Here is an 18,162-nt window from a genome sequence, read left to right on the forward strand (position 1 = left end):
CATGTGCAAAACCCACCGAACTCAAAACTTTCGTGCACCAAAAATTTTATGGTATTCATTTGGGGATATTTGTAGGCCATTCCAACATTCACATCTCAAAAACCACGAATTTCATTTTTTCACAAAACAACTCACCAAGCCACTCCCTATACCGTGGTGCACCGACCAACTTGGTCATGTACAAAACCCACGGAACTTAAAACTTTCGTGCACTAAGAATTTTATGGTATTCATTTGGGGACATTTGCAGGCAATTCCAACTTTCACATCTCAAAAACCACAAATTTCATTTTTTTCACAAAACAACCCACCAAGCTATCTACCTATGTCGTGGTACACCGACCAACTTGGCCATATGAAAAACCCACCGAATTTAAAACTTTCGTGTACCAAGAATTTTATTGTATTCATTTGGGGACATTTGCAGGCCATTCCAACTTTCACATCTCAAAAAACCACGAATTTCATTTGTTCACAAAACAACCCACCAAGCCATCTACCTACGCCGTGGTGCACCGACCAAATTGGCCATGTGCAAAACCCACCGAACTCAAAATTTTCGTCCACCAGGAATTTTATGGTATTCATTTGGGGACATTTGAAGGTCATTCCAACATTCACATCTCAAAAACCACGAATTTTATTTTTTTACAAAACAACCCACCAAGCAATCTACCTATGCCGTGGTGCACCGACCAACTTAAGCATATGCAAAACCCACTACACTTAAACTTACGTGCACAACGAATTTTATGGTATTCATTTGGAGACATTTGTAAGTCATTCCAACCTCCACATCTCAAAAATCACGAATTTTTTTTTTCACAAAACAACTCACCAAGTCATCTACCTATGCCGTGATGCACCAACCAACTTGGCCATATGCAAAACCCACCGAACTTAAAACTTTCGTGCACTAAAAATTTTATGGTATTCATTTGGGGATATTTGTAGTTGATAACCCATGAAAACACTATTATTTAAGATTTTTTTCTATAACTACACTATTAATAAGGATACTCAAAATTATAATATAAGACTAGTTGATATATATATATATATATATATATATATATATATATATATATATATATATATATATAATACCATTTGTTAATAAAGTAAGATACAATCTTTTTTTCTAGTAATAACACTAGTAGAAAATGATAAAATCAATTACAAACACCTTTAGTCACCGAAATTAAATAATAATAAAAACTTTTTTTGCAAAATAGTTAGTCATATTGATGATTAAACAATCACCTAAATTGTGTTTGATAATTAGTCATTAAAAATTTGGTCACCTTGAAGTATTAAAGACTAATTTAACAATCAAAATTTCGATAATTGATTCGGTAACTAATACAAACAAATTTTAATTTAATAAAATGATTTTGGATGCTGAATCGTTCGTAAATAAATGTAGTAAAGTACATGAAAGTATCTTATATAATATATATACTATATGTTGCATTTTGTATGCATGAAGGACCATGCAGTTTAATTAATTACATTCTCTAAAAATATTTTTTTATTTTTCTATTTAACTAATGGGTTTTGATCTACAATCATATTAATGTAAAGCAATAAAATTTAAATTAAGCATGAATAAGATAAAATATCAACTCAATAAGTTAAAAACTCACCTCTAATTCCAACTCAATTATGAAATGAGAATTATGAAAATCTAGCAGTGAAAGAAATATAATGGAGTTAGCTTTTCAATCTTGAAGGATATAATATTCAAATATTTTAAATGAAACAAACAACAATTAGAAAGAGTGAGAATGTTTGTTGATGTGTAGGTTCTGTTTATTCACAAATATAGTGGAGGCATGACTCTTGAATCACTATGAGTACTTCCTATCAGCAACAACTATGACCTATTCTCAACACCTTACAAATGACCTTCCAGAGCCACTTATTCACAAAAATTACTCCTCGAAGATTTTCTCTTACTCTTATTATTTTAAAGAAAAAAGTTATAATTGGAAAAATTGGAGCACAAGGTGTGTTCAAATGTACCTCTTACTATATTAATCTAATTCTCTAACCATTTGAGACCATGCTCTAAAACTACACCAGACTAATAGACAGTGTACGAGTAATGGCTTTTGGAGTTTGTAGTTTCTTTACTTAATGTAAGCTTGGTTGAATATAAAATAACATCTAATTTCATGTCAAATGGATATCTAAGATTATATTTTATTAATAAAACAATTTTATAAAACATAATAATAAGATATAATTACACGACTTTTGATAATTTCAAAAATTAAAATAATATTTTATATCTTTTTCTTAAATCAATCATACAAATTATATTACAATGATTGAGGACTCGAGGCATAAATGTAGATTGATGATCCAATCCTTATTCCCATTATTGCTCTTCAATATTTTAATCTTTCACATAGCAGACACAATATTACAAGTAAAAGAATCCAACAATTCCAAATTAACATTAATCTTTGCCTTTGTATGATATCATACATAATCTGAAATAATCTAACCATTTTAAAGGAACAACACACCTATTATTGGGTCTGAGAAGAGGATCAGAATACAATACCATGTGAATAATCTATGCCAGAAGATATAATTTAAAGCAGGCTTCAAATACAAGAAAAATCTGGACACACAATAATAAAAAATATTCCTGATGTAACAATCAGCTAAACTTCAACTATTCAGCCAATAAATACTAGATGCTTAATTTTTTTTTCACGAGTGCAGAGTATAAACCCATGAGTTAAAGGGGTACATCTGAGCACGAGGGAGACCCATTAGCCTCCTATCAACTGCCTCATCATGAGATGAGGTGAGGGCAAACCATTTTCTTTGTGTAAAGGTGATTCTTTAATTGCATATAAAGGAATACCTTAGACAATAATAGGTCAAACACCTTCAACATAAGTAAGTCCAACATCAAGTGTCATGGAGTGACCATCTGGAACATGTCCTCGACAAAGTTTAGAATTGAACTTATATCTAGAGGTGTCAATTTGGCCCCTAGCCCATGGGTCAACCCTAGCCCACTCTTCATAAAGTCCCCTTTTAGGGAGCCCTCAAATGAGGGGGCCAAAAAAAAGCCCCAGCCCCCAAAACCACCTCTCTAGTGGGTTAGGACTAGGACTAAGGTGGGTTAGTCCCCCAAATAATACTACATTAAGCCAGAGTCAAAGATTAAGTTGAGCGACCCGAACGGGCCCGATGACCCGGACGGGCTCGACGAACCGGACGAGCCCAATGACCAGCATGGGCCCGATGACAAGGACAAACCAGACAACCAAGATGAGCCCGACGACCAGGACGAGTTGGATAACCCGGACATGGCAGACAACACGGACGAACCCGAAAACCCGGACGGGCCAGAGGACAAAGATGGGCCCGACGACTAGGACGGGCATGACAACCCGGACATGCCAGACAACACGGACGAGCCCGACGACTCAAACGGGCCCGAAAACCCGAATGGGCCAAACGAGCCAGATGGGCCCTACGACCCAGACGAGCCCAACGATCTAAACAGGCCGACGACCCGAACGGGCCCAACAATCCAAACAGGCCCAATGATCCAGACAGGCCCAACGACCCGAACGGGCTCGACGACTCGTATGGACTCGATGATCCAAACGGGCATGACGACCCGAACGGGCCCAACGAGCCAAACGGGCCCGACGATCCAAACGGGCCCAACGACCCAGACGTGTCAGACGACCCGAACGGGCCCGAAGACCGGAACGGGCTCGACGAACCAGACAGGCCCGATGACCCAGACGTGCCAGATAACCGGAACGAGCTCGATGACCCGAACGGGCCCGACGACCCAAACAGGCACGACGACCCAGACGAGCCCGACGACCCGAACGTGCCAGACGACCCGAACGTGCCAGACGACCTGAACGGGCTTAACGACCCGAACGCGCTCGACAACTCGGATGGGCCTGATGACCCGTTCGGGTCGTTGGGTATGTCTGGGTCGTTGGTCCCGTCCGGGTCGTCGGGTCTGTCCAGCTCGTCAGGCCCGTTCGGATCATTGGGCCCGTTTGGGTCATTGGGCCCGTTCGGGTTGTCGGGCCCGTTCGGGTCGTCTAGCACGTTTGGGTCGTCAGGCAAGTTTGTGTCGTCGGGCGCGTCTGGGTCGTCGAGCTCGTTCGGGTCGTCAGGCCTGTCTGGATCATTGGGCCCGTTCGGATCGTCGGGCCCATCAGTGTCGTCGGGCCTGTTCATATCGTTTGTCTCGTCTGGGTTGTTGGGCCTGTCCGGGTTGTCGGGCTCGTCTAGGTCGTATGGCCTGTCTTGGTCGTTAGGCCCATCTGGCTCGTTCGGCCCGTCTGGGTTGTCGGGCATGTTTGTGTCGTCGGTCCCATCTGGGTCGTTAGGCCCGTCTGGGTTGTAGGACCCGTCCGGGTCGTCGGGTCCATACGGGTCGTCGGGCTTGTTTGGGTCAAAGGGCCTGTCAGGTTCGTCGGTCCTATCTGGGTCATTGGGCCCGTCCAGGTCATCGAGCCTGTCCGGGTCGTCGGGCCCTTCCATGTCGTTGGGCATGTCCGTGTCGTCGGGTTTGTCCTATATTCGGGCTCGTCTGGGTCGTCGGGCCCGTTCGGGTTGTTGGGCCTGTTTGGATCATCGGGCCCGTTCGAGTCGTCGTTCTTGTCGAGGTCGTAGGGCAGGTCCGAGTCGTTAGACCTATTCAGGTCGTCGTGCTTGTCTGGTTCGTTGGGCTTGTCCCACAGATAGTAATATATTTTAAAAAATAATATATTTTTCGTGTGGAAGATGAAAGCCCATGGGTTGGTCCTGGCCCACAGGGCTTTTGTAGGGTTTTTGGCCCTATGGGTTTCTTTGTTGGGGGCTTTTTTTCAATGTGGGCTTTTTTGGCCCTAGCCCACATGGGCCAGAACCAAACCCTGTGGGCTGGGCCAAATTGACACCTCTACTTATATCATTATACTAACCCTTTGATATATATATATATATATATATATATATATATATATATATATATATATATGATAAAACATTAAATATATCAGGCATTCTCAATCACTTTGGGAGATAAAATTAAGTCCTTTAATTGAAGGACATTTGGAGATTATTATTTTGAGGTTTTGTCCATTTCCACCTCCTACATCAACCAATTTCGATATTACCTCAAATCTAGTATACATTTCAAGTATTCTATTCATATCCGTTACACACAAATCTGCCATAAACTTGTTAAAATTTTGGTTCATTACTGTTCAACCTGGAATTGAATGAGGATACACTGCAGTTCAAACTAAAATCATATATTTCGAAGGGAAGCTGAACATACACACATATAATCAAACAAAAGAAAGGAAATGAAATAATATCAATTGGAAAGGGAACGCACCACACACACACAGATAAATTGGGGAGGGAAGGGAGCGCACCTGTTACGTCGCTGCCGTGGGAGTGCGACGCCGCCGAGGGTGATCGTCGCCACCTAGTTAGCTTCACCGCTGTGAGGAGAAAGATCATCAACGATTAGGGCAAACGATAACAAGAAAAGAAAAAAAAATCCTACAACGAGAACGAACCTGGCTCTCCGACCGCGGTGGCCCACGGGTGACCGTCGTCGTCCTTAGTGAGCTCGCCGCGGATGCTCGTCTTGTTCTCACTCTCGCGTTCTTCGTCGTGGACTTCGCGTTTCGTTTATAGTAGATAAGTGGAAGATGAATAGAAAATAGAAGAAGTGAAGAATGGGTTTCGAGCAAACAATAAAACCCAAAATTGGAACAAACAATGAACCGCGAAAGAATGATAGTAAAATAAAAAATTAATTAATTTTTTGTCCATGTTTCCGTTTTTTTAGTTTTAATATAGTCTTGAAATTTCAAAGATTGATATAATTTATTTATTTTTTGTTAAATTTGGTATAATCATAATATTAACTTTAATGAAAAATTTTATCCATTTAAGAAATTTAACAAAAAAATTAAATTATATTAATTTTTAAATATCCGAAATTATATTAAAACTTATTTTCTTTTCTATTATTTTTTTATTTTTCCCTTATTTTATTGAATATTTTGTTAATTTAACTTAATTATTTTATTTTTATCTTTCCATATTATTACTATTTATATTATAAATTTTTAACTTTTAATTTTCTATTTTTTTTTGTTTTTCATTTTTCATATTAATATATATATATATATATATATATATATATATATATATATTAGTTTCTTATTTTTTTTCTTTCTTTAATTATTTAAATATTTTTTTTAATAATCTTTAAAATAAATTATATTTATCTGAACGAAATTAAATGTTGAAGCTTAATTTTACCGTTTGGGACAAGTAAGCAAAAAACAAATAAAAAACGGTTAACTACAACATATATACAAAATGACTAAGAAGCAAACAATTAATAACGGTAATATTTTGCTTCAAAATTTACAGTAGACTGGTGCTTTTAAATATATTAGCGATTACACAGAGCACTTGTGTATTTGCATTTTTAATTTTTAAAAAATTTAAAATCAATAATAAATATATATTTTTTAAAATAGTTGTTAAATATAAAATTAAAAAAGTATATATAAAAAAATTAAATAATAATTTAAGACAAAAAAATTTGTAGAAAAATGATTAAAAGTTAATTATTTATAAAATAATTAATTTTTAAAATAACTAAGGGTAAAACGAGTATTATGAAATATGGGAAAAAAAAATTCCCTTTATTGTTATAGAAGATAGATATAGATAACTGTTACTATATATTTATTATAAATAATTTGTTATTATAAAAATTAGAAGACTACACCTTTATATGTTCAAATTTAATTCAGAAAAAAGATGAAAGTAATAAATTTAAAAACAAACAATAAAAATAAGTATAACATAAAAATAAAAGTTGATAACCCATGAAAACACTATTATTTAAGATTTTTTTCTATAACTACTAATAAGGATACTCAAAATTATAATATAAGACTAGTTGATATATATATATATATATATATATATATATATATATATATATATATATATATATATATATATATATATATATATATATATATATTACCATTTGTTAATAACTTAAGATACAATCTTTTTTCTAGTAATAACACTAGTAGAAAATGATAAAATCAATTACAAACACTTTTAGTCACAGAAATTAAATAGTAATAAAAATTCTTTTTGCAAAATAGTTAGTCATATTGATGACTAAATAATTACCTAAATTGTGTTTGCTAATTAGTCATTAAAAATTTGGTCACTTTGAAGTATTAAAGACTAATTTAACAACCAAATTTTCCATCATTGATTCGGTAACTAATACAAACAAATTTTAATTTAATAAAATGATTTTGGGTGCTGAATCGGTCGTAAATAAATGTAGTAAAGTGCATGAAAGTATATTATATACTGTATATACTATATGTTGCATTTTGTATGCATGAAGGACCATGCAGTTTAATTAATTACATTCTCTAAAAATATTTTTTTATTTTTCTATTTAACTGTCTAAAGGGTTTTGATCTACAATCATATTAATGTAAAGCAATAAAATTTAAATTAAGCATGAATAAGATAAAATATCAACTCAATAAGTTAAAAACTCACCTCTAATTCCAACTCAATAAGTTAAAAACTCACCTCTAATTCCAACTCAATTATGAAATGAGAATTATGAAAATCTAACAGTGAAAGAAATATAATGGAGTTAGCTTTTCAATCTTGAAGGATATAATATTCAAATATTTTAAATGGAACAAACAACAATTAGAAAGAGTAAGAATGTTTGTTGATGTGTAGGTTCTGTTTATTCACAAATATAGTGGAGGCATGACTCTTGAATCACTGAGTTACTTCCTATCAGCAACAACTATGACCTATTCTCAACACCTTACAAATGACCTTCCAGAGCCACTTATTCACAAAAATTACTCCTCGAAGATTTTCTCTTACTCTTATTATTTTAAAGAAAAAAATATAATTGGAAAAATTGGAGCACAAGGTGTGTTCAAATGTACCTCTTACTATATTAATCTAATTCTCTAACCATTTGAGACCATGCACTAAAACTACACCAGACTAATAGACAGTGTACGAGTAATGGCTTTTGGAGTTTGTAGTTTCTTTACTTAATGTAAGCTTGGTTGAATATAAAATAACATCTAATTTCATGTCAAATGGATATCTAAGATTATATTTTATTAATAAAACAATTTTATAAAACATAATAATAAGATATAGTTACACGACTTTTGATAATTTCAAAAATTAAAATAATATTTTATATCTTTTTCTTAAATCAATCATACAAATTATATTACAATGATTGAGGACTCGAAGCATAAATTTAAATTGATGATCCAATCCTTATTCCCATTATTGCTCTTCAATATTTTAATCTTTCACATAGCAGACACAATATTACAAGTAAAAGAATCCAACAATTCCAAATTAACATTAATCTTTGCCTTTGTATGATATCATACATAATCTGAAATAATCTAACCATTTTAAAGGAACAACACACCTATTATTGGGTCTGAGAAGAGGATCAGAATACAATACCATGTGAATAATCTATGCCAGAAGATATAATTTAAAGCAGGCTTCAAATACAAGAAAAATCTGGACACACAATAATAAAAAATATTCCTGATGTAACAATCAGCTAAACTTCAACTATTCAGCCAATAAATACTAGATGCTTAATTTTTTTTTCACGAGTGCAGAGTATAAACCCATGAGTTAAAGGGGTACATCTGAGCACGAGGGAGACCCATTAGCCTCCTATCAACTGCCTCATCATGAGATGAGGTGAGGGCAAACCATTTTCTTTGTGTAAAGGTGATTCTTTAATTGCATATAAAGGAATACCTTAGACAATAATAGGTCAAACACCTTCAACATAAGTAAGTCCAACATCAAGTGTCATGGAGTGACCCTCTGGAACATGTCCTCCAACATGTGACAAAGTTTAGAATTGAACTTATATCATTATACTAACCCTTTGATATATATATATATATGATAAAACATTAAATATATCAGGCATTCTCAATCACTTTGGGAGATAAAATTAAGTCCTTTAATTGAAGGGCATTTGGAGATTATCATTTTGAGGTTTTGTCCATTTCCACCTCCTACATCAACCAATTTCGATATTACCTCAAATCCAGTATACATTTCAAGTATTCTATTCATATCCGTTACACACAAATCTGCCATAAACTTGTTAAAATTTTGGTTCATTACTGTTCAACCTGGAATAGAATGAGGATACACTGCAGTTCAAACTAAAATCATATATTTCGAAGGGAAGCTGAAAATACACACATATAATCAAACAAAACAAAAGAAAGGAAATGAAATAATATCAATTGGAAAGGGAACGCACCACACACACACAGCATAAATTGGGAAGGGAAGGGAGCGCACCTGTTACGTCGCTGCCGTGGGAGTGCGACGCCGCCGAGGGTGATCGTCGCCACCTAGTTAGCTTCACCGCTGTGAGGAGAAAGAACATCAACGATTAGGGCAAACGACAACGAGAAAAGAAAAAAAATCCTACAACGGGAACGAACCTGGCTCTCGGACCGCGGTGGCCCACGGGTGACCGTCGTCGTCGTTAGTTAGCTCGTCGCGGATGCTTGTGTTGTTCTCACTCTCGCGTTCTTCGTCGTGGACTTCGCGTTTCGTGTATAGTAGATAAGTGGAAGATGAATAGAAAATAGACGAAGTGAAGAATGGGTTTCGAGCAAACAATAAAACCCAAAATTGGAACAAACAATGAACCGCGAAAGAATCGGCCAATCTCACAAATGAAAAACAAACCAACTAGCTTCCCTTAATGGACTTAAGCTCTTTCTCTACCAAGTTCCATTAACTCGAGCACTCACAAGACGTTCTATAGACGTAAAGAAAATCTCATATCAATTATTTGAACAATATGCAGACAAGAGTCGCATGCAAGAAAGTATTCTTAGTCACATGCAAGCATATCACTAAATTGATGCAAGAAAAAAAAGTAGAAGATAAATTTATTTTGATTCGGACTTTAATCAGATAGAATGATTGCTCTCTACACCATAACTCCTATGATTCACTCATATTTTCTAACATATGAATCTAAATTGGTCAGAATTTTGGAAAGAATACATAAGAAGAGAAGTATGTTTACAATGTGATAATTTTTATAAATGAAACTCAATTAATTAATTTTACAAATATAACTCAACCTTTTAATAATAAAATAATCAAAATTTCACTGATATTATCTACTACTATTCTTTAGTATTTTCCACATCCTTTTAATAATATATATTTAATTGGACGTGGAATCAAGTGTAATGTAAATTGATGGGCACGTCTAAAATTGCTTTAAATAATTCTAACTTTTCATGTCTAACATAAATATAATTACTTTAAACAAAAATTTTCACATCTTAAATATAAATATAAGACGCCAAATAAAATGTTCTGAGACTTCAAACACCAAACAAATTTTTAGTAAGACAATTATTATTTATATCTTTTAATTTTACTATCTTTATTCTATTTTTTTTGGAAAATACTTCTCAGATGTATTAAACTTTTTATACTTACAAAAGTATTTTCCACAATTTAAAATTGTTGTACATTCATAAGGGGTTTTCTCAATGATGAAACTTTAATGTCAAAAATTACCTTTTAGAAAACCAACATTTAGGATTAAAATATGGGGACATCAATTGCCTTTAAATTGCTCCGTATTTACTATACATTGGTAGAATAATTGAAATTGTATTAGAGAAGATTTTAAAATTGCTAAAAAATTATTTTAGAAATATTTTGAAATTTTAACATTAAAAAATAATTGGGTTTGTTAAACTCGATTTTGTTACTAAATTTCATCGTGTAAATGAATGGATGAAAATTAGAGTACATATTTGATTTGGTATTTAATGTAAATTCGTAATTATATGTCAACTAAAATTATTTATAAGTAATTTCAATTTTTACTTGTGTAAAACGTAAACATGAGACTGCAAATATCAAATAAGAAACTTTGAAATTCCAAACATCAAATCTAATGTGCACGTAGATATTATAATATGCCTACAAAATTATTCCAGGCTTAAAAACACTTTAAATCAGTGTTTAATTTTTTATTCTTTATTTATAGTTGTCTAAACAAAATCCTTATAATTTTCCATCTTTCATCTAAAATTTCATGTAACAGTACAGATACATTTGAAAACATAAATAATGATTAAATTAAAATAATAAAATATATTTCATTACAATTTATTTCATTTTAATATTGTACAGATTTTCTTCTAATCTATACAAATCGTAATATATTATACTTCCATTGTAATTTTATTAATTACTAAATGAGATTTAAAGAAATTTAATTTGAACAACCAAAAACTATAAATACTAAATATGACTAATTGAGCAATTGAAATTAAAAGAAACAAAATCACACAAAACAAAAGCACCAAAAGTTAAAGTAAATCAAAGTATAAAATGAAGTGGTTTCACCAGAGTCTGCCTCAACATTAGATTCAAGCCAGACGAGGATTAGGTTCTGCATACCCGCATCTTGAGGACCTTCAGAAAAATGAGACAGCAATGTGAATAAAAAGGAATCTTTGAATATTGTTGTGCTTGAATAACAATATTACCTTTGAACAATGACAATAAAAAAATATTCTTACTCCATCATATTTGACAGTATTTTACATGCTGAGAAAAACATTTGCCAACATTAAAATCCACTTCAGTCTAAGCTACTCAGAGTAGCTTATGTTCTGTGTTCAGCTCTAAATATGACGTGAAAAGTTTGCAAGACTTGCGTTGAAAACATGTGTGTCCAGTATTACTCGTTTCTGTTATCAGTGCTAGCATGATCTACATCTTTTCACGGTTCTGCTCTGGACTCCATCTGGTGATTGTGCACTCTTCAACGGTATAGTTTGCAAGACATAATGGAGACTCGTTGTTACCAACTTTATTGACATGTAGAACCAATAAGATTTTTGCAACACTTCCAACAAGTCGAGTTGTGCAATGAACATCAGACCATACTCTCAGTCTTCCATTCAGATCTTTATCTTCCCCATCTGATAAAACAAGCACACCATACTCAGAATGGACCCGAGATGGATGGTGGCGATAGATAACAAAGTCTACACCGTACTGAGATCCTGACCTCACAACCCAGTTTTTCATTCGAAGGTGGGAATAAGCCTTGTAGAAACAAGGGAATGTATCTTTCTTCGACTTCATGTAATGCCACAGTTCTTCATCATTATGGGGACCAGTACCACTGCCATTAATCTTAAGGCATTTCAAGGAATAGCATAGGTAGAATGCCTCCTCGAAACTTAATTGAAACCAGTGTTTGTCCTTTTCAATTGTTCTCACAGGTCGACCAAAGCATGCTTTATCAAGCAGATCAAGTTGCTCTGCTCCCACTGCTAACTGTACACTGTTATCAGAGAGAAATCCACAAGTATCTGATTGAACTAGAGAAGACTTGAGTTCAGATACAATCTTTGACATGGGTTCCTCGAGCGCCTCTGCTTCTGCGTCCTTTTTAGCTTTTGCATCTTTTCCTTTCCATCTTGGTGCCATTTGGACCTACAATATACGTAAATAAAAATATTTAACAAAGTTTAATAAAATAAAGGTAATGGCAGATGATAGCATATTTCTTGCAAGAAAACAGTGGAAAATATTCAAGTTCCCCCAAAAGATCACAAGAATGTTCAAAAAAGCTCTACTAGTCCACCCCCATTTGCTTGGACAACGCAAAATTTATAAACACGAGCAACTTTGTACACTTACTATCACAGCCATGAAGTAAATTACATGACTCAAAGTCCTAACTAGAATTGCTGTGCTTGAACTATATTAGTTTACTTGAAAAGGATTTAGTAAAAACAAAAGTAAAAGACAATTATAACCCAATCAATTATATGTGCTGAAAATTAACAAATTAAATATTTAAGGTTACCCAATCAAATATATTTTTCCAGATGGTAAGAGACAAACATAGTCTTTGTGTTGAGAAGTGTATCCAAGAAATAAACACACAGATGATCTGAAAGCAAATTTATTTTTGTTATACGTCCTTACTAGAGGTTAAAAGGTGCAACAAACTTTTTTGAAGAAACTATAATCAGGTTTGCGATTAAAGAGTTTCATAGGGATTGCTATTATGAAGCACATATGTGGGCAAAGTATTTATTACAATAAATATAACCATTAGTTGGAGGAACTGGAGAGGGTCCCCCACAAATCAATGCACACAAGTTCAAGAGAACACCTATATTCAGTGATGGAAGTATAAAAAGGCAACTGATTTAACTTAGCTACAACCCAAGATTCACAAAAGTATTGTTTATGAGTACATGGTATATTACATTTTCTCATAACATGTTGAACAATTTTTGATGAAGCATGTCCTAACCGAGCATGTCATAGTTGAAAAGAGATCATCATTGGAGCTAACTCAGTATTATTAGCAGACACATCAACAGGGTAAGAGAGGATCCAACCTTAAATATTTTCTTACCAAATCAATTATATGTGCTTAAAATTAACAAATTAAATTCTCATGACATAGAAATGGTCTCAGACTCAGCTTAGAAAAAACGAACTACCATCTCGATTCTATGCTTAATCAGCTTAATCAATAGGTGAAATAGACATCTTCTTACAAACCAATTATGATGTGCGTTAATCCATTTCAACATTTAAATTTTGAGATCAAAACTAAAAAGGAAATGAAAATTTTCACCAAGTAAATGTTACTCAATCTGCCATCTTGCTACAAATCAATGCTTATAGGAGCTCAAGTAGTGTTATTACTAGATGCTTCATCTTCCACATTTCTGCAGAACGCACCAGCCCTAGCCTTCATCCAAATCAACCTATCGCATGGATGTGCCGTCGCCGTCAGGGCCACGTCGCTGTTGTGCAAAAGCCACCGCCGGTAGCAATGACATCACCGGTGTCAGCGTTACCGCGTGGATTCACTCTCCACTTCTTTATCCTCTTCTGCAGAACGCCAGTCACCGCCAGCCTTGGCTTCCCTCGCTCAACCAACTCACCGGTGGCATTGCTAGTGACGACTCTGCCCTTGTATCGTTGAACGACTTCCATACGGGAGGTCGATAGGAGGCATAGTCGTCGCTCGGTGCTATGCACCCTAAGCCTAATCAAGACTACCACCGGCGAGCCACCAGCATCGCGAACTTCACCGGTCTCCCTTCAATCGAAGCCGCGATGCCACCACCGGCGCAACTATCAGGTGCGACGTTGGCCAGAAATATTACTAGTATGCCATTGCTCCTCTTTCTCCACACATTCTTCTACATCCTCTTCAATTGGATTTTTCTGATTGTAGTGTTTGGTTGTGAAAAATTAAACAGAAGAATGATTGAAGATGGTGAGGATAAATGACGAAGCTGGCTGAATGTAGAAGGATTTATTTCTGGTTTTTCTGAATTAGGTGTAGAACATAAATGAAATTATAGAGAACATGAGTGATTCCACTGGTTTGGGTTCTATGTATCATTTGCAATTGTGCTTCTAACACAAGAAGGGAAATTTTGTATCTTAACTAATTTAGTTTCTTGTCTTCTTCTACCTGACTCTCCGCTATCTGTTCTATTTGTTCTTCATTTCTGGATTCATTATATGAGAATATGAATTGGCACAAATGGAAGAACTAAAGCAACGTACCAGTAAAAATAAGGATCAATCAGACATATGATATATTCAAAAAGCCTAATCGAAAGCAAAGGAATTAATTCAGACTTAGAGACGCATATGACAAACACAAGCCACTAATAGTAGAGCATTAGTAAAAAACCATGGAAGAGTAAACACCTCCGTAGCAAGTAGCAAGATATTTTTCTCTGCCTTTGCCTGCTTCTTCTTGGATTTCCGGATTCTTCCTCAGTCTAACCTTCGCTCTCTTGATTTCCAATTTCTCTGCTTGAGACATCCAAACCCCTAGAAATGATAGAGGATTTGGGTTTATATAAGAAAATAGAAAACTCTTTTTCCCACTCACCATTCACGCTACTACAGAATTTTAAAATAACTGATACGAAGAATTTCTTTCCGGAGGCACAATATCCCTTAATTGGACACAATGGGTAGCGTATGCAACTTGACCGGAGAGACATTGGAGAAGTGCACAAAGCAAATACAGTCTATGAAGATAGTAAAAAAAACTTAATTAATCTTTTTTGTTCAATAATATATGATGTTGTTTCTTCAGTTATTTTAGTGTCGATATAATCTTGAGATTTGAAAGATTAAGATAATTTCAATTTTTTGAAAAAAATTTACTCAGATATAATTAACATACTTCTAGTATTAACTTTAATGAAAAATCTTTAATCCAATTAAAAAAAAAAAAATTTCAAAATCAAAAACTATATGAAAACTTAAAAAACTAAAATACCATTCATATTTAAACGGAAACATGAAAAAAAAAACAATTAAACCTAAAAAAATTTAGATCGGACAAGAAGAAGTATAATTGTGGATATCTAAAATAGGAAATAACTTATTAACCTTGTCACAACCGGGATCGCGATGAAACAAAAATGAAAATGAGTTTAAAAAAGAGATTTGAAGTCACCACCATAGTTATTTCTGGAAAACTATAGAAAACATAAAGATAAATAAAAAAAAACAAATTTTAAGTCCGAGAGTCGATTACACTTAGGGAAAGATATTAGCATCCTACAACGCCCGTCCGAGAACGTGCCTTTAATTAAACATGCAAGTTATTGTGGTTTTCAAAATGTTAAATTTTCCCAAAATTAATAAGACGAAAAATACTAAAAAGAAACAAAAATATATTTTTTGTTTTTTTTTTCATTAAAAAATAAGAAATCAGGGTTACGTAGTTATTTAAAAGTTTGTTTTGTTTGTTTGAAAATGTTGATATTTTTATATTTTGAAAATTTTATACTATTTTTTTGTATTTTTTAATTACTTGAAAATACATGCCACACGACGTGGGCGGTTAGACAAAAACATCAAAAGACAAAGAAAATTATTTTTGGTATTTTTAAATATGAGATTCACACGGTACAAACAACAAGACACATACAATAAAGTGAAAGAGAACATTTTTTTAATTTTTTTAGATTTTTTCTATTTTTTTTACTTTTTATAATTTTCAAATATTTTTTGTAAAAAAGGTGAAATTTATTTAAGAAGAATAAAAGTGAAAAACAAAATATGAGGGTGTAAAGTAATTAGTGGGAGGTGCATGAAGTAAAATAAAGGAAAAGAATCCAAAATAGGAGATAAATACAAATAGGCTGTGAGGTTAGTAAAAATGGTGGTGCAGAGAGCAAATATCGTCAGGTCAGGTGTGTAATAAGTGTGAAAGTGCACAACATATGGATTGCGCGGTTAACAATCATGATTATTAAGTAAATGATTGTCCAGCCCAAAAATAGGGCGTGTTGTGTATGTAACAAATTGAGGGATGCCACGAATAACTAACACAGTCCGTATATAGCGGTGCAGAATAAAAGGAAGGGGTGCATGAGAGGTGGGCTCAGATGTGGCATGTGGAACCCATATAGATCCAAAAACACAAATCGACAGGGGTGCGAAGATCGAAAGCGGGGTGCGCAGAGCAAAAGCGTCTCAGCCCATCTTCTTTCAAAAAAGAACCCTAAAACCTAAATTCTCTTCACGCATCTTTCTTTTCCCAACCATCATCTTCAACGCAGCACAACAACCCCTAGCCTTGGGTCACGCACCTGCTCAACGCCGGCGACGACGGCGGCCACCGTCGACGGACATGCCAGCACTCGTTTCGCGAGTGCTCCTTCGTTCTCGTCTTCTTCAATGCGCGAGCCACCACTGTAGCCTCAAGGTCACGACGTGCATGCTTCCCGGTCCGTCAGAGCCGCCGGCGACGGTGCTAATCGCTACCAGAAGCGTCGCCGGCCTCCGCGGTGCTCCAACTTATCGAACCTCTTCTCGCGCCCCCAACACCCAGCCGGTTCGAACCCCGACTCGCCGGCGGCATTGCCGCCGGCGATTTTTCTTTCCTCTCTGTTTTACTGTCCTGTGTTGGATGAAATTCGAGACAGGTTTTGGCTCATTTGTTTTTACGCAGGTATGAGATGAAGGTGAAAGTACCGGAAGGTTAGCTAGTGATGGAGGAATCGGCGAGGAGATGAATCTGTTGAGAGGGATTGAATTTGTGATTTAGTTTCTGTTTGTGTTTGCAGAAAACGTGATGTGTATGTGCGGTGATGGAGGAGTTGGCGGTGATGAATGATGGTGAAACAGAGAGGATAATGGGCGGTGGATGAAACTGGTTTGGGTTTTATGTGTATATGATGTTGATGGTGGCGACAGAGATCGTGGGTGAGGAGTTTGGTTCTGTTTTCTTTTTTTTTATGCTTTGAGCAGGAATTGAATAACACACTTACAGATATAAAAGGGACAATGGTGTGGAGACATTGGAGGGGAGTAAACAAGATGGTTCGTTTTCACATATCACTCTGAGGCTCTAGCACATTTTCATAATGAACAAACCAAAATACCAAAGTATTCAAGTATGGACGCTTACCCGTTGTAGCCTCCTTGCCTTGTTTTGGCTTCCTCCTTCACTCGATGGTTCCTTTGCTGTCCCCGATCACCGTTGCTCTCCTTTTCTTCTCCCCTCTTTTTTTTTTTTTCTCCTCCCTTTTTGCCTTTTATTGTGTTATCAAGTGTATTCTCAAAGTCTGCTGCCCGTGCTAGGAAGATGTCCTCTTTTCAAACGGCTCTCCTCCCCTTTTTATCTAATTTCGCATTTTATAAATCTTCTGTTTGAATTTTTGCCAATGATCAAAAAGCATGAGCTAGGTTATCTTCCAGTCACCCTACTACTGCTGCTACGACTCTCATGGCTGCAATACAGCCAACCAACCATTTCCTTCTTTTTCCAAGACCCCAAAAGCAGAAAAAAAAAACTTAATTTGAACGTTTTTTTTTGCGTGAACGCGGAAGGATATTCTCTAAATTCTAAACTTAAAAACAATGAAGAACCGAGTTATAGATTCGTCAAGTGAGAAAGGTGCGGTAAGGAAACACCTGGTTCAAGCATTTCGTCGAACAGTTACTAAACTATCAATACCATGGTTTTCT

General features: G+C 35.1%; 1 protein-coding gene and 2 long non-coding RNA genes across 7 annotated transcripts; 1 reads left to right on the forward strand and 2 right to left on the reverse strand.

Annotated features, from left to right (window-relative positions):
* Window positions 1-5,042: 5,042 nt before the first annotated feature.
* LOC114193994 lies at window positions 5,043-5,739 on the reverse strand. The gene is made up of 3 exons (XR_003606334.1): window positions 5,568-5,739; window positions 5,421-5,489; window positions 5,043-5,251 (listed from the first exon to the last, which is right to left on the reverse strand). It is a non-coding gene; the product is annotated as an uncharacterized LOC114193994 (long non-coding RNA).
* A 3,240-nt stretch (window positions 5,740-8,979) lies between these two features.
* Window positions 8,980-17,785, reverse strand: LOC114193961 (tRNA-splicing endonuclease subunit Sen2-1). 5 transcript variants are annotated; one of them, XR_003606325.1, is made up of 5 exons: window positions 13,855-14,830; window positions 11,697-12,621; window positions 11,521-11,589; window positions 9,579-9,901; window positions 8,980-9,501 (listed from the first exon to the last, which is right to left on the reverse strand). XR_003606325.1 is itself a non-coding variant. In XM_028083989.1 (3 exons), the coding sequence occupies exon 3, from the start codon at window positions 12,613-12,615 to the stop codon at window positions 11,890-11,892; it is 726 nt and encodes a 241-aa protein (XP_027939790.1). In that variant the 5' UTR covers window positions 12,616-12,621; window positions 14,878-15,003; window positions 17,603-17,785; the 3' UTR covers window positions 11,680-11,889. The 5 variants fall into 5 exon arrangements, 3 of the variants coding, with proteins under 3 accessions (XP_027939790.1, XP_027939799.1, XP_027939775.1); XR_003606326.1 differs by lacking the exons at window positions 8,980-9,501; window positions 9,579-9,901 and having other exon boundaries at window positions 11,332-11,589; XM_028083989.1 differs by lacking the exons at window positions 8,980-9,501; window positions 9,579-9,901; window positions 11,521-11,589; window positions 13,855-14,830 and adding exons at window positions 14,878-15,003; window positions 17,603-17,785 and having other exon boundaries at window positions 11,680-12,621.
* On the forward strand, window positions 16,473-17,895 carry LOC114193990. Its single transcript, XR_003606330.1, has 2 exons — window positions 16,473-17,026; window positions 17,144-17,895. It is a non-coding gene; the product is annotated as an uncharacterized LOC114193990 (long non-coding RNA).
* Window positions 17,896-18,162: the final 267 nt, after the last annotated feature.

This window comes from Vigna unguiculata, chromosome 1, assembly GCF_004118075.2.
Source record: "Vigna unguiculata cultivar IT97K-499-35 chromosome 1, ASM411807v1, whole genome shotgun sequence".
Classification (NCBI taxonomy): domain Eukaryota; kingdom Viridiplantae; phylum Streptophyta; class Magnoliopsida; order Fabales; family Fabaceae; genus Vigna; species Vigna unguiculata.